The 24,284-nt window shown below is 57.3% G+C and overlaps 1 protein-coding gene across 1 annotated transcript in view; it reads right to left on the bottom strand.

Annotated features, from left to right (window-relative positions):
- CFAP77 (cilia and flagella associated protein 77) overlaps window positions 1-24,284 on the bottom strand; it is a 124,572-nt gene that overhangs the window by 8,832 nt on the left and 91,456 nt on the right. The window contains exons 4-5 of the mRNA XM_032308112.1: window positions 18,188-18,293; window positions 15,196-15,297 (exon numbers count right to left, since the gene is read on the bottom strand). Of these exons, the coding sequence (XP_032164003.1) occupies window positions 15,196-15,297; window positions 18,188-18,293 (208 nt within the window). The remainder of the gene's footprint in view (window positions 1-15,195; window positions 15,298-18,187; window positions 18,294-24,284) is intronic.

A 24,284-nucleotide genomic window follows, 5' to 3' on the forward strand; every position in this document is an offset into this window, starting at 1 on the left:
CAGTCCCAGGTCAGTAATTTCTGTCAAGTTCAGGGCAGCTGGAGGTCAGAGGCCCCGGCAGAGCACAAGTCCACGCAAGACGTCCTCGGCAGACAGGCTGAGTCCTCAGCTCTGATGTACGAGGTTTGCGGCTTAAGTCATTAACGAGGGGGACGGTCTCTCCCGAGACATCTGGTCCCCTACGTTGTTATTCTGCTCCTGGCTCTGATTTCTCTGTGGTCCAAAAATAGATGGGACAAGGACACAGGGCCTGACCCTCCCTGCTGACACAAGCTGCGTTTTCAGAGAACATCCAAGCTCGGGCTTAGGAAACAAACTTCCTGCCTCCCTGGGAGGTCTAACGTGGCACCATGAGAATCCCCGTGTCGGGTGAGCCGGGGCGGGGGGTGCGGGGGCGGAGGGGTCAGGGAGAGCGACCGCTCTCTGAGGGGCTGCGGGATGCCATCCTCCTCGGACACGAAGGACTCGGGATGGTAAAGACTCCGGCCCAGGGAGACCCAGCTACCTTACGCACAAAGCCGGACCAGGTCTTGGCCTACTGACTCTTGGGCTCTTTGAGACTTTCTGGGGCCGAAGGCGAGCCGGCCCTGCAAGCCTTTGAAAATGAGAATCAACTTGCTAATTCCAGAAGCCACACCGGTACCTGTAGATCATTCCTGAGGATTACCCAAGGCCAGTCAGCTGTCGGGATCACAGTTGGACGATGAATCTTTTTGCCAGATGCTCGTCTATGAATAACCAGGTAACATCACGGCGGGGTGTTTGACTCAACTTCCCGAAAGCTTCCAGCCTGGCTCCCAGGTCTGCTTCCGGGACGTGAGCGTTGCAGTGGATAACCCAGGGGAGCTGAGAACAGACCGGACCCTCCTGCACCATCGGAGACCACTTCTCAGCAGCCGGTTATCACTGCAAGCCAGCCTCCAAAGACTGCGTCCGGGCCGCGCACACACCTCTGACTCAACGGGGTGTTCTTATTCCAAGCGGCCTGACCTTCTTGGTAAAAGAGCCTTTTTGAGATATAATTCATGCATCATACGGCTCACCCGTCTGAGTATATAAATCAGGGATTGTAGGTACATTCATAGGCTCGTCCACTCTCATTGCCCCAGAAAGGAACTCCATACCATTGTAGTTGCTCCTTGTTTCCCTCCCCTGAGCTCCTGGCGACCCCTCCTTTCCGTCTCTATGGATTTGCCTGGACTTTTCTAGAAATGGAGTCATACGAGGCATGGTCTCTGGTGACTGTCTTCTTTCCCTTGGTATCACATGCACGTACTTGAATAACATTCTGCTCTAGGGACCTACATTTTGTGGATCCGCTCATCAGCTGATGGACATCAGGTTGTTTCCATTTGGGGCTACATGAAGAATGCACTGTTGGGGCGCCTGGGGGGCTCAGTCGTCAAGCGTCTGCTGTCGGCTCAGGTCATGATCTCGAGGTCCTGGGATCGAGCCCTGGGTTGGGCTCCCTGCTCAGCGGGGAAACAGCTTCTCCCTCCCTCTCTGCCTGCTGCTCTGCCTCCTTGTGACTCATTCTCTCTCTCTCTCTCTCTGTCAAATAAATAAGTAAAATCTTTAAAAAAAAGAATACGCTGTGAACATTGTGCCCAAGTTGACATGTGGACACCTGTTTTCCTTCCTCTTGGTGAGATACCCAGAGTGGAATCGCCAGGGCATATGGGAACTCTATGTTTAGGCTTTGGGGGGAACTGCCACAGAGTTTTCGAAGTGGCCGCACCATTTCATATTCTCATAGCAACGTAGAAGGTTCCAACTTCTCCACATCCTCACCAACACTTGTTCTTGTCTGCTGTTTGGATTGTAGCTGTCCAAGTTCGTGGAAGCGAGTGGTGTCTCGCTGAGCTTTGATCTGGGGTTCCTCGACGGCTGCCAGGGCCGGGCGTCCTGCGTGTGCTCGTTGGCCATCCGTGTATCTTTGGAAAAACATCGATTCAGTCCTTTGCCCGTTTAAAATTCGATTATTTGTCTTTCCATTACGGAGTTGTAAGGACGATATTTTTGTTCATAGTTACAAGTCCCGCATCAGAGACGTGATCTACAAATACTTGTTCCTACTCTGTGGGTTGTCTTTCCACTTTCTTAGTACCGTCTGAAGCATCAAAGGTTTTCATTTTGATGAAACCCAGCTTACCTGTTTTCCTTTAGCGGGCCGTATTTGATTTCCTCGATACACGAAGCATATGAAGGCACCATGAAAAGAAGGTCTTCCTTCGCAGTTTGTCTACACGGCCCCTCAAAGGCAGGGACGGTGAGCAGGCCGGACGGCGGGCATTTCCCAGAGCGAACCAGCTCCAACAGACGGATGGTGGCTGTTCTGGTATAAATTACTCTCGGGCTGAACCGCAGCTCATGTAGAAGTGTGCAGGGATCAAGTGACAAGGTTTGCCATGGCCGTGGGAGGGAGACGGTGCCAGGTTTTTGCTGTAACAGATGACAAGAGCGTCTCCTCCATTGGAGACAAAGAAAGACTCAGAATCCCCAGGAGAAGACACCCATGTGCTCATCTGCCCTGAACTCTGTCTCCTTCTTCAGGTCCCCTTGGGTGATCCTCACTGGGGCTGGCCGGGGGGTCCGTGAGCGAGGGCAGGGCGCAGGGACAGAAGGGATGGGCTGGCGGGGCCAGCAGGAGGCTGGCGAAGGAACCAGCACGCGCTCCTTGGAGTCTTGTTAACCTGGAGCAGTCCCGGTCTGGCAGCGGGCACAGGCACGGAGTGGCGACTGACCAGCGCTGCTGTTGTCACATTGTGGGGGGCGGGGAAGGGGATAGTAATAGATGGCACCTTTTTTTTTTAGTGGTTCTGCTTTTAAAAACCACTAAGTCCTTATGTAGGATGCAAAGCCAGGGGAGGAGCTTGCAGGTAATGGCTTTACACGGACGTGTAAGAGAAGAGTGGGTTCCTCCCGATGAGGCCTAAAGTATGGGTGGGGGTGGGGTGCCGCGCCTGCCTGGCTCAGTCGGGAGAGCAAACCGCTGTTGGTCTCGGGGTCATGAGTTCGAGCCCCACGTTGGGTGTGGAGTTGGCTTAAATGAATGTCAAAAAAAAAATATATATATATATATATATATAAAATAAAGGGTGGCCCAGAGACCACGCCGCGCAGCACGGCTGGCTCGCACCCTCCTTTCGCCCAGCACATCCGCCCCGTTGGAGTCGGCCAGTCTCTTGGAGGCCCCACGGAGGCTCCGTCCGGGGGTCTGGAAGCCGTGGCTCCCACCATCTGTCACCTCCGCTCTGCTTCTCTGCTCCTCTTTGAAACAGCTCAGCCCGGGGAGAATGTCGCGCTGGAAGCTGTCGTGCGGGAGCCCGACGCGAGGCAGGGAGAGAGGGACCCCTTCCTGCTCCCCGTCTCCACCCCGGAGCCCCCATCCAGTGCGTGTGCTCGCACGCACACACGCACACACGCACACACACGTGCGCACACACACACACGCACACACGCCAGGATGCAAATGATAACCGCAGAGCCATCACTTGTGAAGCTTGACAGAAAATAATGAGAAACACTAAATCTTTTATAAGGTCAACACTCGCCTTAGCCGAGCGGCTGTCAGACAAGAAAAGAATTTAGCGCCGGCGCCACAAAACTTCCATCGGCTCATTAAGCCCAACAGGGCCCGGCCTGGCGTGGCGGAGGAGACGCGGGGCCTTCCGTTTTGTGTCAGTAATTTGCGGCGGAGGAGGCGAGAAGAAACACCGGCGCCAAAGGGGCCTCGGGGGCGGCTGGGGAATCGTTAGCGCGCCAGGAGCGGCCTCGGCTCCTAATTGGAAGCATTGGGCATTATCAACCGAGGATTTGCCTCCGCTCCCTGACAGCTAGTGGGCCCAAAATGATCGCCCACTTGTCAGTGTAAAAGACCATTAAAAACAAGCCATTTTGATTTAATTGGAGGCGGTGCACCGTGGGGCCAGGTGAGGAGGCCCGTCAGCCCCGCTCACCCTGGCTGACGCCTCTCTCCCTGCGCGCCCGGGCCGGGGGGAGGCGGGCACGCGTGCCTTCCAGACGCTTCGCCTTTCAAAAACTGTCTGAGGGAGCGGTGCACGGGAGACAGAAGAGCCTTCACGGCGGCAGTGGAAGCTGTTTTCAATGGGGTTGTCAACAGACGCCCTGACAGGCAGAGCTGCCGGGGAGGGGCCCCTTTTCCTCCCGGGGGCCCAGAGGACGGGAGGCTGCGGGGCGCTATTCATTGGGGAGGTGGCTGTCGCGCGTCCAGCTGCCAGCGGGAGGGGGGACCTCCGCCGGGGTCCTTAGCCCACTCTGCCTGCTCGGAAGCGTCGCAGGGCAGGTTCTGGCTGGTCGTGGGAGTCCGATCTGCCGTGGACGGCAGGACCTAGTCTTTTATTTTAAGCTCAAGTAAGAGCCAAGGAGGGAGTCCAAGAAGCGGGCACGTTGTTACAGCCCTCCCCGGGGTCTGGGAGCGGACGCCCCGGCCACTCGGCTGGCATCTCAGCCGTGCTCCCCCAGCAGAGGCCGCGGGGCCGCACCCCTGCAGACGGGTCTACATTGTCCCTGTCAGAAGAGGCCACTTGCTATAAATACTAAGGCAGGCTCACAGCGGGCTCTCCCGCCGGGCTGGGCGCCCCGGCACGTGGAGCAGCTGCGTGTAGATCTGAGCACGAGTGTAGACTCCCCGACGCCGGGGACCGTGTTCCGCATGTCGGTGCCGGGCACGGTGAACGCCACGGGTCCCTCATAAATGCTAATTGGCACTTGCAGATCTCAGAGAGGTCTACGATTCGTGTATGAATCTCACCCCCGTCCCACAGGCAGTGACCTCATTTGCTGCCTGCTGCTCGTCCGACAAGACAAGGCTTCCAGGAGCACCAGGTGCTGGAGGGGTGTCTTTGGGAGAGCGAGGGGGAGACACACCGGCGGATCCCCTCGTCGGCCTCCGCCATTCATCCTGATGAAGGATCAGCCTGGGAGAAGACCCCGGATCCCCAGCGAGCATCAGATTCCAGAGCTCCAAATTTCGCTGCTGGTTTTAGACAATGGGGATTCCTTAATTACTTTCTCTGGAAGTGTACCTGACGGTGCTTCCTCAGGTAGTGCGAGGTGGTTATCCAGGCGCTCGGTTCCTTGGTTGACAGCGTCTTTGATTTTGTGCTTGGTTGCAAATTAAGTCCTTTGCTGAGCCGTCCGCACAGTGCCCGGCGGTGCCTCATCGCTTATTCATACCGGCTGTCGGACAGCCCGAGCTTCTGCCGGCGCGGCGCGGCGCGCGCTCAGAGGTGTGGTGTCCGAGGCCCACTGGGTTGGGCGCTCACGGTCTTTCCCCTTTTCCCCTATTGAAATAATGAGCAGGAAGAATTGGGAGAGGGCAACTCTTAGGAAGGAATGAACCTTTCTGTGGTCGACGGGGCCGACCCTGCCGAGTCAGAAATAGGAGTGGAGGGAAGTGTCCTCAGCTCGACAGCAAGGACGTCCTGCCATATTCCGGGCACGTTCTGGAGGACGAGCGACAGCCTGGACACTGATAGAGGTCTTGGGGTTCTTCGGCTGCTGGGGCACTCTGTAGACGCCGGACCCAATCTTGCCTAGATGGCCAGGTGGACAAATGGATGGATGGATGGACGGACGGACAGATGGATGGATGGACAGACGGATGGATGGATGGATGGATGGATGGACGGACAGATGGATGGATGGACAGATGGATGGATGGACGGATGGATGGACAGATGGATGGATGGATGGATGGATGGATGGACAGATGGATGGATGGACAGACGGATGGATGGATGGATAGATGGATGGATGGATGGATGGACGGACAGATGGATGGATGGACAGACGGATGGATGGATGGATGGATGGATGGATGGACGGACAGATGGATGGATGGACAGATGGACGGATGGATGGACAGATGGATGGATGGATGGACAGATGGACGGATGGACGGATGGATGGACAGATGGATGGATGGACAGACACATGGATGAATGAACAGATGGATGGATGGATGGATGGATGGATGGACAGACAGATGGACGGATGGACAGATGGACAGATGGACGGATGGATGGACAGATGGATGGATGGACAGATGGATGGATGGATGGACGGACGGACAGATGGATGGATGGACAGACGGATGGATGGATGGATGGATCGATGGACAGATGGATGGATGGACAGACGGATGGATGGATGGATAGATGGATGGATGGATGGATGGACGGACGGATGGATGGACAGATGGACGGATGGATGGACAGATGGATGGATGGATGGACAGATGGACGGATGGACGGATGGATGGACAGATGGATGGATGGACAGACACATGGATGAATGAACAGATGGATGGATGGATGGATGGATGGACAGACAGATGGACGGATGGACAGATGGATGGATGGACAGATGGACAGATGGACGGATGGATGGACAGATGGATGGATGGATGGATGGATGGATGGATGAACAGACGGATGAATGGATAGACAGAGGGGAAGACGGATGAACTCACACCAATTCTCATATTAAATGACTCAAGTGACACTGACCACAGTCTCATAAATATATGCAAAGGCAGTTCAAGCTGACAAATCTTTTTTTTTTTTTTTTCAAGATTTTATTTATTTGTTCATTTATTTGAGAGAGAGTGTGCAAGCAGGGGAGAAGCCGAGGAGGGAGGCGAGCGGATCTGAAGCGGACTGCGCGCTGAGTGCCGAGCCCGACATGGGGCTCACGACCCCGGGGTGGTGACCTGAGCCGAAACCAAGAGTCACACACGCAGCCGACTGAGCCACCCAGGCGCCCCACGTTGAGGAATGTTCTGTGACTGTGGGTAAAGGTGGAGAACACGACACCGCGTGTTAGAGGTCGTGGCACCCGGGCAGTCCGCTGTCACCGCCACACAGCACCCCACTTATGACGCCGGAGCTGTGCCCCCGGAGGAACCATCAAGAAGGAAGGCGTCCACGCAGAGACCGTCTCCGCACGGCTGCCGCTTAGCCCGGGGCCGGTGGTTCAGGGGAGGCGGGCAGATTTTGGCTGAATGTGAGAAGCCGCTTGCCGAAAGTGCAGGCCTGGGGCTGCCTGGGTGGCTCCGTCAGTCAGGCCTCTGCCTTCTGCTCAGGTCGTGATCTCGGGGTCCTGGGATGGAGCCCCGCGTCGGGCTCCCTGCTCGGCGGGAAGCCTGCTTCTCTGTCTCCCTCTGCTGCTCCCCCTGCTTGTGATCTCTCACACTCTCTGTCAAATAAATAAATCTTAAAAAAAGAAAATGCAGGCTTGGAGGCTACCCCAGACCCACTAGAATGGATCCTGGGGTGGGCCCTGGAATCTGCAAGTTTTTTTAGAGAGAGGGAGGCGGGGGGAGAGGGAGAGGAAGGGCGAGAGCCTGTGCGCAGAATGGGGGAGGGGCAGAAGGTCAAAGAACCCCAAGCAGACGCCACGCTCAGTGCAGACCCTGTCCCGGGGCTTGATCTTGTGACCCTGAGAGCATGACCTGAATTGAAATCAAGAGCCAGATGCTCAACCGACTGAGCCTCACCCAGGCGGCCCTGGAATCTGCATTTTAAAGCTCTCCTCAGAAGACCCCAGGCACAGCCAAGTTGCATCGGTAGGAACGGACTCCGTACCCTGCCCCACACAGAGGGTGCGTTGCTCCACGACCGTCCCCTGGCCAGGCCCATGCCAAGCGCTTCACACCCACGACCCTTGCCCTCTGCCGTTGTCCCCACTTTACAGGTGCAGCACAAGGGAGCCCCCAGGCTCAGCCCTCCCGGCTCCGGCTCTGTCTCCCACCCTTTCCTGAAGCAGGTCTCGATCAATGGCCTGTCTTGTTTTCAGCCTTGGGGCCAAATTGCAATTTAAAAGACACTCCGGTGTTTTTTCAAGATCTAAAGGCTTTCAGGGCAGTGGGAAGTTTTGTTTATTGCAAGGGCTTAAATCAGCCAGAGCAGGGCTGGCCACGACCCTCTGGACACCTATAAAAGCCCAGTTCCTGACCGCCCTTCACTCTCCTTCCCAGGTCCGACATTTAGCCCCAAACTGGCCCCTGACCTCAGTTTCAGGTCTGTAGTATTTATGGGCTCCACCAAGGCCTGAGGCCTGGGGCAGCCGGCCAGAGGGCGCAAGCCGCCACTCTACCGTGGGTGCTGGGCCTGTGCACATGACCTCAGGCCTCCCGGCACAGGCGCGTCCCCTCTGAGACAGTGCGGCTCTTCTCGGCCACTGAGGGATATTGGGAACATTGGCACAAGGTGAGCCCCTCGGAGCTCCCAAAAGGTGCTCCAGATGTGCGAGCCCCGGGCGCCCTCATCGCCGCCGCCTTTGGGAGCGCCGCCTCCGAGGGACTTCTTGGACACACTCCCCCTGCTGCTCGTCCAGCTGCTGGACTGGGGTCCCAGCGCCCCCTTCTCTTGTGCGATTTAGCCCATCTTTGCCCACGACGTCTTTGAGGAGGGGAAGGGGAGAGGCCGGCAGACACCCCCATCTTCTCACTTTCTCCGCGACACTTGCTCTCTGTCACCGGCAGACTCTGCATCTCTGAGGGACACCAGTGGGTCCCGGGGGTCCACCGTATTGATGGCTTGTGGCTTTGAGACACAAGGATACCAGCCTCCTGGTTCGTCTCACCCGCACTTTTGACGAAGTTCAGGTCACACGAGCAAATCATCTAACGTTTTTATTGCTGGAACCTGCTGCGGGCCACAAGCTAGGCAGCTCTGGATCCGTCCCGGTGACAGCTTGGTGCCCGGTGACAGAGGCAGAGGCGTGGGGACACATGGCAGTGAGGTGCTCAGAGGTTAGCCCCAAGTCCTGCTCAAGCCGGCAGATTCCATGTGGATACCAAGAACTGTTCTCTCGGGGAAGAGCTGGAAGAAGACATTGGGGACCCATGAAGTCCCACTGAGTCCCCCAAATTCAAGGGGGGATCCTGGCTTTCTCTGGAGGTTAGAAATACATGCCTGATGCCCAAACAAGCTGTCTTGTCTATTTTCTGGTTGATTCTCAACACAAAATTTGAGATGTTTTTGGCCCCCTGGTCGGGGAGAAGAGCTTTCTCTAGAGAACCGAGAGTTCCCAAGTGCCAAAGTGTAACGGGACAGTCAGGCTGGGGGCCCCCAGTTAGAAGCGGCAGCTCCCACCTCTCTGAGCCCCAACATTGACGCCTGGCATCTCCCTCTGCCTCCTGGGAACCCAGATTTGTCCGGCCCTTCCAGGAGCTTTGCCGCTGCCCCCCCCCCCCACCTCCCGCCCCTGCTTTCCCCTGTTCCCGTCCCCGGAGGTTCAGCTCCGGCTCTCTGCGACTTGCCAGTATCGAGCAGCAATGTCACCTCATGAACAGGTGCCTAAAATTTCTGTCCCTCCAAGGTGCCAGATTATGTAAAACCAACTAAAGCCCCGCTCTTATCTGTCCAGTGAGGCAGCTCTTCTGCACCCTGATCTGGTTTCTAATGGGGGCATCCATATTTAGGGAAGAAATGTCACCTGCCTCAGGACCTCTGAATTCTCTGAATCACTCTCCCTAGCGCCCTGTTTCCGCGTGTGACACATTCCATCCCGGCTCTCCGTGCCCAACGCGGCAGCATGGGCTGATTCTTATTCCAACGCGACAGAGCGAGAGGATTCTTAAAATACACCACTGGCGCGGGGACACCTCCGGGAGGGGCAGCAGATCTGGCACCTGTCCTTCCTGCGTCTGGACGGAGTGACTTTGGGGCTGAGCACACCTGTCCGGAGAAGGGCTCCTATGTCGTGGGCCCTTGGGAGAGGGGGCAGCAGCCGGGTGGACAGGCTCGGAGCCCACTCTGGGGGTTTAACAGAGAGTTAACTTTCCAGCCGGCTATGATTTGTAAGGAAGCTTAAAGGTGGGAAAGAAAATCCTTTTCTTAGATTCAGCAGCTTTCACTAATCAGCTGTATCTCTGGGTGTCGCTGCTTGGCTGACTGCTGATTTTTTTTTTTTTTTCTCCCGCCGTCTCCGGTTCTATTAGGGAGCCAGGGGCCCAGGAGACCCAAGGCAGGGTTAGTCTTCCACAAAGAGAGGAGTCTGATCCCAGCATTCAGAGCACAAGAGCTTGTAAATCAAACTGTTAGCTTAATAGCTTGGGCCATTATTCTAAAGCAGTGGGGCGGGAACCGAAAGCCAAATGAAAATATAGTCAATTTGTTCATACTTTAGTGACTGAATGACTATGTAATGTCCGTGGGTATTGGCACTGGGGAAGACAGACAGGTCTGTCGGGGGAGAGGCGCCTTGTTCGGCGTGAGGGGTGACCTCGAGATGCTTGGGCAAACCTCCCTCCAAAATGGGTTTGGGATCTCCAGTTATAACACGGACTTGGCCACAGAGAGCCAGACTTGGGGAGCGGGCCGCCTTCACTGCTGGGAGAGCGCCGGCCTCTGATCTCTGCGCCTGATGGAAACCCAGGGCGAGAAACCAAGCGTGGCCAGCGACACCGGAGGGACTCTGAGTTCAGGAGGGACTGGGCTGAAGGGGGCTTGAGCCCTGGGACAAGCACCCGAAGAAGGATGTAGTGTCCCTACCTTTCAAACACATTAAAAACAAAAACGAAAACAAAAACAAAACCCAGCCTTACTGGTTTTGTAAAGGTCATACACTCACTGTAAAAATTCAAAAAATGCAGAAAGGAGCATCAGAGAACGTAAAACTCAGCCTCAGCCTCCGCCCACCCCAGGGATCACCACTGCTGCTGCCTGGGGGCGGCTCCCCCAGACGTCTGTCCTTGAGCGCTCAGGGGTGGGCCCCTCTATCCCTACGGCGTCACACAGCGTGCGTCATGGGTCAGGAACGTGGCAGTGAGTAGACCAAGTAGACCACCTCGATTCAGTGGCTGTGTACTGCTCCCCGGGATCACACGCTGTCTGTACGAGGGCCGTGCGGGATCCGTCTGCTCCTTCACCGGCTCGTCAGGGCTTACCCCGCGGTGGGGGTGCCGCCGCACAGACATGGGACCCACTGCCCCCACATTTGTCTTTGGATTGCTATCACGGGGAAGTCATTATAAAGAAGGATGAACCGTCTGATTTTCTTGGCTTAACATCAGGCGGCCGTAGGATGCGTGGTTCAGACTGGGTCACTTCTGAGAGCAGAAGGTGGGCTTTATTACTAATCCCGCCCCCCAACAGGCAAGCCTGGATTCAGGTCCCTGCTTCGAAAACCCGACCAGGTGGGCCAGCCTGTATCAGGATCACGTGGGTGGGGGTAAATTTATGGGGCTTGGCCCCACCCCCCGCTTTGGCTGCCAGCTAGGGTTGGGGTCTCCCCACCATTTCAGGCTTCTGGACACCCCAGATGGAGCCACTCCGAACTTCCCCGTCTAGCCGTCCAGCCCTCTGTCCGTCGACCCATGTCACCCTTGCCAGTCACCAGGGACCCTCCGGCAGTATGACATCGGCCCGAGAGCAGGGCTTGGCACCAAGATGCTGAATGAGATTTGGGAATGAATGAGGGAATGAATGAATGGTCACCAGGCCCGTCCCCAGGGCGGATGCCGTGTGTTGACACCTGAACAGAGTCCAGGTGTCCTGCCGAAGGCATTAGTGTGTCATCGAATCCTTCTCCTGGTCCCACGCTCAGAAGACAGAATGGGGACGGGGACCAGTAAAGCCATGTGACAGGTAGGGAGAGGCAGGGTCGCCATGTGACCCAGGGCCGCTGACCCTGAGTCCTGTGCGCACACAGACATAGCATGCGGGTTCCCTCCTCCCTCCCCTCAGCCCCCAGCACACTGGGGAAGGGCATGAGCCCCATTGCCTCTGGCCACAGAGGGTGCCGGCTCCAAGGCCAGCAATCCCTCAGCTAGGGAGGGGAGGAGGTGCGTTCACATCTTTCCCCAAAATGGGAGCCTGAGGAAGCGTCTGAGCCGTTTTCCCTGGCAGTTCACTCTGGGATTGGGGTCTGCCACCTCCAAGAGCCACCAGCCCCCTCCCACGTGGCTCCTTGAGCCGCGACCCTGGGATCATTAGCCTTCGGTTTGGAGGAGATACTTTAGAACAGTGCCACCTTCACTTTCAGGTCAGGAAAACGAGGCCCGGAGAGCCTCTTAGCCAGCTGGTGGCATGGCATCCGTGCCCTGGGCACTGGCCAGCGGTGGGCTGACCCCCTCTCTGGGCCCCGGGCATCAGTGGCAAAGGCTGGTGGCACAGACCAGAATGGGCACTGGAATCCCAGGCAGCCCGTGGCTGGTCGCAGGGGTACGGTCCTGGGCGGGGGCAGGGGGCAGGACGCCGCTGAGCGCCCCTCGAGGTGCCGGGGCCGGGGAGGGTCTGGGCGGCCCCCTCGCGGGCCGGCAGCGTGGTGCAGGCAGCCAGCTTGCTCGCGTTGACCCAGCGCAGGGAGCAGGCCGCCGCGCCCCTGCCTGCTGCTTTTCCACGGGCGAGGTGTTTAATTATTTCTGACAGGGTTCAGCGTCGACATCTGTTCTGAGCTGGGAGAGTCCATTTAGGTTATCCATCACTGTGACAGGTTCAACTTTTTTGGAAGCGCTTTTCCCTTTCATAATGGGGCTGGGGTGGTGGGGGCGGTGGCTGGGCACAGACTCGAGGCACAGACAAAGACCCTCCTGGGGCTCCGGGCAGGACGCTGCGTAGCCCTCGGCCGCCGTCGCCGCCGCACTGGCCCTCCGGAGCCCGGACCCGGTGGGGGCTGCCAGGATGCTCGGGTCGGGAAGGGACTTTCGGCGAGTCTGTGAAAGGCTTTTTCATTCTTCTGCCGTTCTGCGCCGTACTGGTCTTTTATTCATTCATCTCCTCCCTCACCCATTCTTCCCGCAGACGCTCACTGACCGCTCCCTGGGTGGGGGGCTCTGGGGATGCCGCGGGGGTCACAACAGCCATGGGCCTTAGGGGCTCCCATTTTGCTGAGGAAGATGAACAACTAATTGCCCAATTAACTAATTAATTGCAGTGAGGATGCACACTGTGGAGGGGAGAAGGGAGCCCCGCTGGGCTGGAGAGGCACCTGCTGGGACGCAGCCCGAAGTGAGGGAAGGACCCTCAGGACGGAACCCGAGACCCTTTCCTACCAGGCACGGTCCTTCAGCCCGCGGGGCCTCAAGTTGCATATCAGTCGAGGGGGCGTCCTTTCTGTGACATAATGCATGTCCAGCGCTCGGCGCATAGTGAGAGCTAAACGCTTCCCGTTGCTACTGTTTCCCCAAAGTGGGGACCAAGGGTTGCATCCATAAAGGCATCACTCTGGGGGACTAGGGTCTCTGCTGGGCTGACCACAGTGGCGCCCAGGGACAAGCCTTGCTCTGAGAGTCTTACAGAAGACCTTCCAGAAACCCACGAACATCCCCAAAAAGATGAAAAGCGCCCCGTGAATCCCGGGGCGGGCATGTTTATGCTTTCTCGTTGTTTCCATGGCGCTGCGGGTCATGTGTTGGGGCTTGGGGCCCACGGTCAGAGGAGCCAGGCTTCCAGGCCCCACCAGGCCACTCACTGGGGAGGACAGCCCAGACTCTGCTTCCGCTCTGTGCCCCGGAGCCGCGGGGGTGGGGGTGGGGGGCACTCGCTCCGAAGACGAAGTACACCAGTACACAGAGATGTCTTAGCATGGTGCCTGGTGCCGAAGACAGGGGTGGCCTTCACGGGCTGCCCCCTGTTGCTCCGACCACATTTCAGTGACAGCAGTCTAGACCGGAAGAGTGTAGCACAGCTGCGTCAAAGCCCCCCTTTTGAAAACAGAAACTGGTTTGTTCGTGTCCGACTCAGGGCCGGGACCGTGGGGTCACTGGCTGGGAGACGTGCCCTCCTGGTATGGGAGAGTCGGGGTGGGGGTAGGGGTGGGGGCCCTTTCCTTGCTCCTCTGGCCCAAGACCACCTGAGCCCTCCTCTGTCCCTGCCTCAGTAGCTCGGGGCAGATTCTAAATCGGAGCCGGGGGACAGGGGATGACGCCGCAGAGCTGAGTCCCGTCCACGGCCTCTCGTGCTCACGGAGCTCTGGGTTCCTGTCCCTCCCTGGGGAGCCTCCCAGGGAAAATCAGAGGGAAAAATCGGAGCAAAAAGAGCAAAAGAGGAGAGATGACGGAGAAAGGGCCAGGAAGGAAGCTGTGTGTGGGGGGGGGGGGGGGCGGGGAAGAACATGGTTAAAAAGGCAGGAAACGGGGAGACAGAGAAACCAGGGTGAGCCCTCGCGGCCGCCCGGCCAAAACAGAAAAGCTACAAAGCGACACGGGCAGGGACTCCCGGCGCCTCCGGCTCGGCGCCCGGTCACGTTCGTGTGCGGGGTGGTGCGGGCTGGTGGGCAGCGGGCGGATGGTCACTGACATATGCTGACGGAGGCCGCGTGGGCAGGCCGCGCGGGGCCGCGTGGGGGAGGGGGTGGGCAGCCGGCGTCTCCACGGCGCTCGGCAGCTTGTTCGAGTGCATTAGGCTCAGGAAGGCACTGGCCCCTTCATTGTCCAAATTGCAGTTTAACTCAGTACCACGGGTGGGCTGGGCTGGCCGGGAATGTCGCTTCGCCCAGCTGTCTTCCTGGGGCCAGGCGTGTCCCCGTGGCCCCCTAGAAAGGTCGGCCGGACCCGAGCTCGGCGTGCAGAGCTCCCTTCCCAAGCGGAAGCTGCTGTCCCCATATCTCCCTGTTCCCCTCCTCGGGACAGCGCCCCCTGCCCCGGCTCTCACACGGCTCTTCCCCTGCTAAATGGCACTGAAGAGAGATCCCACTTCGGGTGCGACAGGGCTTGTGGTCTGACGAACACCAGGGTCCGTTTTGAGGCTGGCGCACGGCGGGCGTCAGCCCCCGGTGGAGATTTGCTCCCCCGTCCCCAGGAACTCCACGCTGCAAGGAGGGCTAGCGCTGGTGGTGTGGGCTCGTCCGCCCCCTCAAGTCCCCACGGCAGGATGTGGTGCCTCTGTGACCCCATCGCTGGAGGGGGCTTTGACCCAGACAGCGCCCTCTGTGGTATAGACAGACACCCAGGCTCTGGGGCCCAACGGCCCGGGTTGCGCACAAGGTCGCTACAGAAGCCAGCGTGGGCTCCGCTCCCCGTCTGTGCAGCGAGGGTGGCAGCAGCCCCCCAACTCCAGTGAGTGTGAAAACAAGATAATATACCAGTCATGTAATATTCGTCATTATGCCCACCAGTGGCTAGAAGCCCACAGCGTCTCACTGTCTAGAGGACGGGTAAAGACCGGGCAAAGTGGTTGGCGTCCGCCGTGCGTACGGGAAAAGGCATTTGGAGGCGAGACTGACCTTCTGGAAGTGAGGCATATGCCAGAGGGCATCCAGCTTCACGGGCGGCTTGTACTTTCTCAGCTGACTGCTCCGGGTCTCATACAGCTTCCCCAGGATCACCTACAGGCCAGACAAATGCGGAGGTGAGGCGGTCTCCCGGCTCCCGGAGGAGTCCGAGCTACGACGAAGGGAGGCGAGGGCAGAGGGTTGGGCTTCCGGGTGTGGCCGACTCCTGGGTTGCGTTCCTCCGTTCTGCGAGGCCACCGCTCCCCTCCCACCACCCCCGGCCCCGGCTCCGTGGATTCTGGTGTGGGACCACCCCGGATCTGTTTCTGGTCTGGCCCCTAGAGCTCACAGGGGGCAAATTTCCTGGAATCTGATGCAACTTGAGCTTTGGGGATCCTCGTGGCACACGGTCCTGACTACGGTCCTGGAGGGGCCCTATTCGTGCGCTCTGTCTCTCCAAAATCTGTAACAGTCACGTGTTTTGTTGTGTACTTTCTCTTTTCTTTCTTTTTTTTCTTTCATGGAAGGGCAGCCGACACAGAATGTTACATTTGTTTTGGGTGGACAATGTAGCGATTTGACAAGTCTGTGCATTTGCTGGGCTCGGCAGCGTGGCTGTCGTCTGTCACCGTACGACCCTCGTACTGCACCACTGACTCTATCCCCTGGCCGGTACCTCTTATCCCCGGGACATACTCATTCCATCGCTGGAAGCCTGCGTGTCCCACTCCCCTTCCGCAGGCCCTCCAAGGTATAGCTCGGGGTCTGCGGAATCTGCACCTGCCCTCGGTTCTACCGCAATAGAACTGACCCGAAAGTAGCTGAAGATCGAACCCCTTTTATCGGCCGATTTTGTCAGTCATTTCCATTAACTTCATTGAATGCGTCTGTGGATACCGCAGAAGCCCTTCGGATCAGCCGTCTTCTCTGCCTCCTAGAACAGTTTTGCAACTATCTGCAAACCTGAGATGCTAGCCCGCCGAGAGTGACCAAGCCTGCCTTCAGAACGGGGGTGGGGGGATGCAGGCACCCCGTTCCCCCTTCCTAAGTGGAAATGGATCTCCCTGCTGGAAATGGATCGCTGATGCCTGACGGACAAGGTTGGTCACCGTAGGATTTGCTGAGTTCTGCGTTGAGCCAAGGGACCCGAGATAAAGACTCACTGCGTGGAAGCTGTAGCTGTGACTTTCATGGGGGGGGGCACCACCATCCAAACCCCAGGACATCCCTTGCTGCTGGAGAGACAGGCTTCCCTGCGGATGGTGGCAACTTGGCCTCACAAGATCAACCATCCTGTCAACCCCAGGCCCCAGCCCGTGTGTGTGGGTCTGGGTGTTCCTTGCTGTTAGACCATGTACAGCCACAGAGAACCTTGGAACGGGAAGAGAACCCTGGGGTTGGTTCCACAAGCGTTTCCTGAGCGCTTGCTATGCGCTGGGCACGGCACAGTGGGCCCTCAGCTGATCTGAGCCTTTCTTTCGCCCATGAGGGAACTGAGGCCGTCACAGCCCCAGAGCGGGCCCCAGTTCCCAGCCAGGGCTGGGGCAGAGCCACTCCCATTAGTGGGGTGCTCTGCCTAACGGGGAGGGGCACTGGTCACGGCGGTCTCTAGCGTCCTTGGGAGCTCGGTTTTCCATGGATTTGCGACACTCTGAGTCACCAGGAAATGGCGGCTAATTAAAACGCGCGACGGAATTGGAGCTCGAAGGCGGCTTGTAACGGAGGGGCTTCCTTCGAAACTGCTCATTACCATAGTAAGTTGACTCTTTCTTGAGCCATTAACGAGTAAACTAGTCAGGGGCTGCTTATTAAAATGTTATTGCAACACTCTGCTGTTTCAGGAGCCGGTGTCTTGTGCTCCGCTACCGCCAAGGACAGCGGGAGGGGCCGTGGTGGCTGGCCAGGGGCCCGGGGAGCCTGGCGCCCTCTGCCCTGCAGTGCCGCTCCTGGCCTGTCCTAAAGGCGCCAGGATCCCTGCTCAGACTCTTCCGCTCCCCACTTTGGCTCTAGAGCATCTCTGTCTTTCCCACGATTAGCAGAGTGGGACCTCACCCTCCAGGAGAGCCGAGACTCTGGGGCCACACACACAGGGGAGTCCAGGCCCGGCTCTGATACCTTTGGCCAGTCGCTTAATCCCTGCGAGCCTACAGGAAAATGGACCAACCGAGACGACCCAGAGAGTTCCCAGCCTCATGGGGTGCTCAGGAGATGGAACGCGGGAACATGGGTGCGCGCTCAGCCCAGCTCCCTGCCTGGAGCACGGCGTCGGGAGGGCCCCGGCTGGATTGTGGCACCAACCAGACACGTGCGCCTCGTGCTTCTAGTGAAATCCCTGTGGCACAACGTGTTCATCGATTGGGATCGGCTGCCGCTCGCTCCGTTAGCACCTGGCAGCATGGGGATACAGTTCTGTCCACAGCTTCGGCGTCCCTGTGCGGTCACTGCCGTGCTGAGGCTCAGTTTTCATGCCCAGGGACGATGGCCACCACGGGGGCTTCGGCCAAACCTAAGGGACACGATGTGTGTGACGCACAGGATGGATTTAGCGTGTGGCCTGTCGTCACTGTGGAACAAAATGTTTTCCTGAAGTACAGCGAAATGTGTTCTCTACGGCATCCCGCCTTCCTAGCCTTTTCTTTAGTCCAGGGCGCCCCGCTGTCTCGGCCGGGCCGGGTTGGTTGAAAATCAGACTTCTGGATGTGTGGAGCCCTGGAAGGTTGGTGGACGGAGGCCCGGAGAGGAGTCGGGACACGGGGTTCTGGCCCGCATCAGAGGCACATAGGGCCGTGGCCAGAATCTTCCTTGTCCGGGCTTGAGTAGGGGTTGGGTGTGATCATCACCAAGACCCTTTTAGCACAGCACCTCGCAGCTTGACCCCGGCCCCCCACCCCCCTACATTTGTGACAAACGTGCCCAAATCTCAGTGTCAAAGCTTTGCCAGGCCAGCCCCTCCCCCCACTCCCATCCCAAACGGGGGCCGCTCTGGAGTGGGGGGTGCTTTTACCTTGTGCTTTTTCTCCAGTTTAATGGCTTTCTGGGTGGCCTTCTGTTCCTGCACCCAAAGCTGCTGGTAGCGATGCTGTAGCAGGTCGAAGAAAGGTGTGGAGGGCCTGCGGGGAGAAGGACAGAGGCTGTCTCGGAAGGCTCCGCATTCTCTCCACCAAGGAAGACCCCGACCTTCAGGGCGGGGCGCTGAGGGGTGGCGACAAAGACTGTCCCCGCGAGTGGGCTTTAGACGGCCTCCTTGGAGCCCTCTTTTCAACCAGACCTTGCCCTTGGGCTTGGTCCTTGATCGGTGAAGCCCGTCTTCATAAAGAATCGGTGAAGTCAACCCCACCCCACCCCACACCCCCCTTGGTTTCAGTGTCTGATCACCTTGGCCTGCCTTTACCAAGAATCCCAACGGATCAGCTCAGCGAGCATCGCTTTGCCCTGTCTGTGTCCTTCCCTGACCCCCACCCCCACTCCTGGGCGGTAAGCCCCCTTCTGCCCCCCCATGCTGAGTCTCTTTCTCCTTGTGCAGAGGGGGAGCTGCATGCAATCATCACCGCCTCCAGTTTCAGACTCTGATTCTCCTTGACAAGGGTCTCCGGCCTGGGAGAGCACTTGCCCTGCGCGCCCCATTTCGGATGCCCCGCCCCTTCGCAGCGGTGTCCTCTCCCAGAGGATTGGTGGGTGGCACGTGAGACCTGCCCAGAGTTGCCGCACGGGTGACAGGTGATGAGGACAAGTTCTTCCCAGAAGAACCGGAGCTCACGGTTGCAGGAGGGAATGATGGAGCCGAAGAGAGGGGACTCGCCGGGGCGCCGCTCCCAGCCAAAGGACGGACGGAGACAATCATTGCCAGGAGCCGCCAGCGCCGTTCGGGGCCGAGCTGGCCGGAGACCGTACCCTGCGTGGGGGCAGGCTACGGCAGCTGAAGCAAATGCCCCCTTTCTCTGTTGTGCTCAAAGACAGACACAGAGTACAATTTCCCCACATGATCAATCTTACCGTTTCTGAAAGGGACAAGCAGCCGTCTGTGCCCGAAGTGATACAGGGGGAGGCACGCGGGACCGCCCACCCAGTGTGCTTAGGGAAAAGAAACCAAAGTACCCTGGCGGTCATCGGACTTCTAGAAACACTGTCGAATCGAAACACAACGCGAGTCGCCACGTAACGAGGGCTTTTCCGGGGGCAACGTGAAAAAGGAACGGGCGGAATCGGTTTTACTGATGTATTTTATCCCTCTCCTGACTGATCGTATGTTATCGATCTAGTCCAGCCGAAATATTGCCACAGCACCATAGAGCCCTTCTTTAAATACTCACGGGGTGTTCGAAAGACTTAGTTTTGAAATTTTGAATTTTACTTAGTCAAAATTAAATAAGAAGCTAAATTCAGCTCCTCGGTGGCACCAGCCACGTGGCGAGGGTTCGGCAGCCGCCTGTGTCCGGGCCACCGCATCAGACGCACCGCGGTCGGCCTGCTTGCCACGGCTCGCAAGGGGCTCGGGGCCTGGGGTGTGCTACGCACCCCCGCGAGGATGCCGGTGCCCAGGCCCGAGTGTGGGACGCTCTGCAGGATGAGTGACATCAGCAAACAGGGGACGGCGCAGAGGGAGGAGGAGAAAGGGAGCTGGATGACAGCGACCTGGGAAATGCACCCAGCAGGTGACGTCCGTGGGCCTCGTTTGGACCCCGAGTCAAGCAAACCATCCGTGGGAAGGGGTGGGCCAAGTGAGCGTTATCCGAGGTTTGGAAGCTATTCAAGTGTTTCTGTGGGAGAATACGGAAGGGCTTGTGGGTGGAGTAATCGGTTGTTGACAATTTGCTTTAAAAAGGAGCTTCCACAAACAATAAATACATCACAGTCAGGTAAAGTGGGAACGGGTGGCGGCGTGTACGGATAATGGTTGAAGCTGGGTGTTGGGGGTTGATCGCGGGCGTGTATTATAGTGTCGGCTCATACCTTCGTGCGTGTTAGACATTGTTCATCCTAAGCAAAAAGGGAAAGAGAAGAAGAAACAGTGAATCAAGCTCATTGCTTTCCCTCCCATGTCTTTCTGACCTTCCTTTTGTTGGTGAACAGTCCTAGCTAGCTTCTGCCTCTCACATCTGAGCTGATCATTTCTTCATTTCCCTGGCCAGAGAGCCTCAGATTTTTCTGGTGCATAACAATCACCTGGGGCACCTGGGTAGCTCAGTGGATTAAAGCCTCTACCTTCGGCTCAGATTATGATTCCAGGTTCCTGGGATGGAGTCCCACATCGGGCTCTCTGCACAGCGGGGAGCCTGCTTCCCCCTCTCTCTCCGCCTGCCTCTCTGCCTACTTGTGATCTCTGTCTGTCAAATAAATAAATAAAAATCTTAAAAAAAAAAAAAAAAAGAACCACCTGGGCCCAACCCCCAGAAGTTCTGAGCTAGGAAGTGGGAGGGGGACCCAGGAAATCGCATTTTTAGCAAATGTAGTTCTGATCCAGGGTGTGCGGGCTGAAGGGTGGTCCTCCAAGTGATGTTTCCAACCTCCTCCCTAGACCTGTGAATATGACTTTATTTGGAAAAAGGGCTTTTGCAGAGGTAGTCCACGGAAGGATCTCGAGATGGGATTAAGAACTATGCAAATGCTTCCTGGGGATAGACCCTGTATCCAGAGACAAGTGTCCTCATAGGGAGCTGACACACAGGGGTCCCGCGGCCCACCCCAGGGACACACTTAGAAACAGCCCTCCCTCCTTTGGAGGGCGTCTAGAGCAGGTCCCAAGACTAGAAATCAGTCTTCCACAGCCCAAGGAAACACAGAACAGCGTTCTGCAACCTGGCACGTGTGCGTGGGTCCCCGTCCCCGGGGGATCTCGTTACAGGCACGTTCTGGTTTGGTGGGTCTGGAGTGGCCACAGGTGTTGTGGCCCGGGACCCACACTTTGAGGCTTAAGCCTTAGCGCCGGGGGTCTTAGCTCCGGAAGTCCCAAGAGTTGTGGACGTCAACCTCTGAGCAGGTGTCTGGAGGAGGGACCGCAGCTTCTCTCATTGCGCTTCTGGAAATGCAAGCGCCCCAGGAAACGCTCTGGTCTTCCCCACTGACCTTATCTTACAGACCAGGGAAGGCAGAAATGGCAGTGTTAAGAAGACGCACGCACCCCCTCTCCCCGCCACCAGGATCTTGAGGCAAACTTCCAGCCTCTCTAGCTTTGCGTTTTTTGTTTTTGTTTCCGTTTTTTTGCTTGTTTGTTTGTTTGTTTTTTATGAGGGGAAGGGGCAGAGGGAGAGGGAGAGAGAGAATTTTAAGTGGGCTCCACATCCAGTGCAGAGCCCAACACTGGCTTCCATCTCATAACCCTGAGATCAAGACCCGAACTGAAACCAAGAGTCTGATGCTTAACTGACTGAGCCACCAGGCGCCCCTCTGGCTTTGCGTTCAAGACAGCAACCTTAAATACCTTGACACTGCCATCATAGTTATTGACAGTTAAAAGTCGGGAAATTTTACATTAAAACCCCAGCTTCCCAGATTGTCTTGAAAACCTGCAGGTGCTGACCGGGCAGTCTGTGGGCAGCAGCTACCGGCCGGTGCCGAGGGTCACTGTCAGGGCGCCCCACGCCTCTCCCTTCCCTGCTGCCTCTTGCCCCGGCCAGCTCCGCTCCCTGCGGGGCCCCTCCAGGTTTTGGATTTCGTGGCCACAGAGATGGACACAGAGTCAGATGGGACCCTGAACATCCACCTGCACCCCGTGCATTCTGGTGTAGTCTGACTACTGTGCAGACCTCCCTGGGCGGGGACCCGGCTGAGCGAGGGCTCTGCTTGAGCAGCGGCTCCTCCGAATCTCTGAAAAGCCTCTCGAGCTCAGAGGTCTCTTTACAGAGCAGCCTGCTGAGCAGCTACAAACAGTGGCTCTTTGTTTTCCGGTTCCTTTACCCCTGCGGTGACTTTTATTGCTTAATTATCACACGCCCCATGCTTCTGAGCAGCCTAATTTATGGCCACGCTTTCTAATGACATGAGATGCGTAACCTCACAGTATCCACCCCCAGAGGCCGTTCACAACAGAAGAGCTGTCTTGCCAGCAGCCCCCACTGCATACATCACCAGGAGCCTCCCTTCGAGGCCCTCCCGCAGCCTGGGCTGGCCGGCTTTGGGTCCTGCTCCGGCCAGTGGTTATTACCTGGAGACGTTTTGAGGGGTGGGATGGGGAAGGGGCTTGGACGGGAGAACAGCTGAGAAACCTTGGCGGTCACGGCAGCCCCAGCGTGCCTGGCTGAGAGAGATCCGGCAGGTGCTGCCCATTTCTGCTCTGGCTCGTCCACTTGGGTAGAAAGACGGGGAGGCTTGTCAGGACACAAATCAGATCACATCACCCTTCCCTGTTTTAACCCTAAGCCTAGACTCCGGGCCAGGGACCTTCAGGGCTTCCTTGCCTCCACCGCCACCTGGCTCACCCTCGGCTTCTGCGGGTCTCAGCCGTGGAGTCGCCTCCCCAGAAGGCCTGCCTGATCGCCTGTCCTCGGCCGCCCCCGCCAGGTGGCCGCTCACAACAGGGATTCCAGGTCACTGGTTTGCCACCGGCCTGGGCCACTGCACGCCAACACCCCCGGGGCAGGACCGGTTTGTGTCGTTGAAGAAGAGGGAAGGGGAGTCAGAGAAAGAAAGATCAGGCAAAATTCTGGGAGATGCCCTTTTTCATAATTCAGGATGTAGGACACTAGGCTACGCAGAAGGTATAATAAAGACCGTAAGTTGATGGGCAGTGCTGCTCGACAGACGAAGGACAGTCTTTTCAACCGACGGCACAGAAATGGCTGGACGTTGTGGGCAAAAACCCACAAAACAGCTCTCGACCGGGGGCTCGTACCCTCCACAAGAATGACCTCAAAATGGATCATGGATTTCCATATGAAGATAAGCCGATTAAATTTTCCGAAAAAAACGCAGGAGAAGCTCGGGAGCTCAGGCCGCTGGAGGATATCTTGGCTGTGCCCAGTTTGGGGATATGACAAATAAAGCTGCTAGAAACATCCGTGTACAGGTTTTCAGGAGCTCAGGCCAGGCTTGGTGCTGACTTCCTGGATTTGGCACCAAAAGCGAGATCCGTAAGAGAAACCACAAAGTGATGAATCAGACTTCCTCCAGATGGAGGCCTTTTGCTCTGTGGAAAGTCCTCTGAAGAAGACGGAAAGACCAGCTCCCCAGACCAGGAGGAGGTCCCTGCAAACCACACGTCTGGCCAAGCGCTTCTCTCTGGAACGCATGGAGAGCTCTCAGACTCCATGTGGAAGCAAACCGATTAGAAAGATACAAAGTTTCATCGGAAGTCCTACCGGTAAGGCCAGGAGAACAGAGTCCACGGCCCCGCCGTCAGAGACGCACAAATCCAGACCCGATGACAGTCCACGACACATGTATTGTGTAGAAGCGAGCAGGAGCAAATGCGGGCCAGGATGCAGAGAAGCCAAGCCTTGCAGCGTTGCTGGAGGGAATGAGAAATCGCACAGCCACTCTGGAAAACAGCTTGGCAGCGTCTTAAGAATCTAAACATACAGCGGCGCTGGGCTGGCTCAGTGGGTGGAGCCTGTGACTCGATCTTGGGATCGTGAGTTCGAGTCCCACGTTGGGTGTAGAGATGACTTAAAGATGAAATCTTAAAAAAAAAAAAAAAAACCCACCCTGGATATACACGTACAGCCCAGCACCTGTACCCCTATGCATTTATTTCAGAGAAGAGCTTATGTACAAGAAAACCTGTACACGGATGTTTCTAGCAGCTTTTTTGTTATATCCCCAAACTGGGCACAGCCAAGGTATCCTCCAGCGGACGAATGGCGAAAGAAGCCAGGGTCCATCCACACTGTGGAACAGCACTCAGCAGAGGAAAGCTCAGGTTTTACAACAAGCTGCTTGGGTCGATCTCAAGGCCATGGTGCCAAGTGGAAACGGACAATCTCAGAAGGTCACCTACATGGTGACGTCACGCACATCACACGTTGGAACTTTCCAGGGGTGAGGGGTTGGCGGGGGAGGGCAGTCCCTGAGGGGTAGCATGAGGGAGATCTTTGAGGTGATGGAACAGTTCTGTGTCTTGACTGTGCTACTCGGATGGCGCGCGCACACACACACCCCCGAGCGCA

The sequence above is a fragment of the Mustela erminea genome, chromosome 12 (genome assembly GCF_009829155.1).
Source record: "Mustela erminea isolate mMusErm1 chromosome 12, mMusErm1.Pri, whole genome shotgun sequence".
NCBI lineage: Eukaryota > Metazoa > Chordata > Mammalia > Carnivora > Mustelidae > Mustela > Mustela erminea.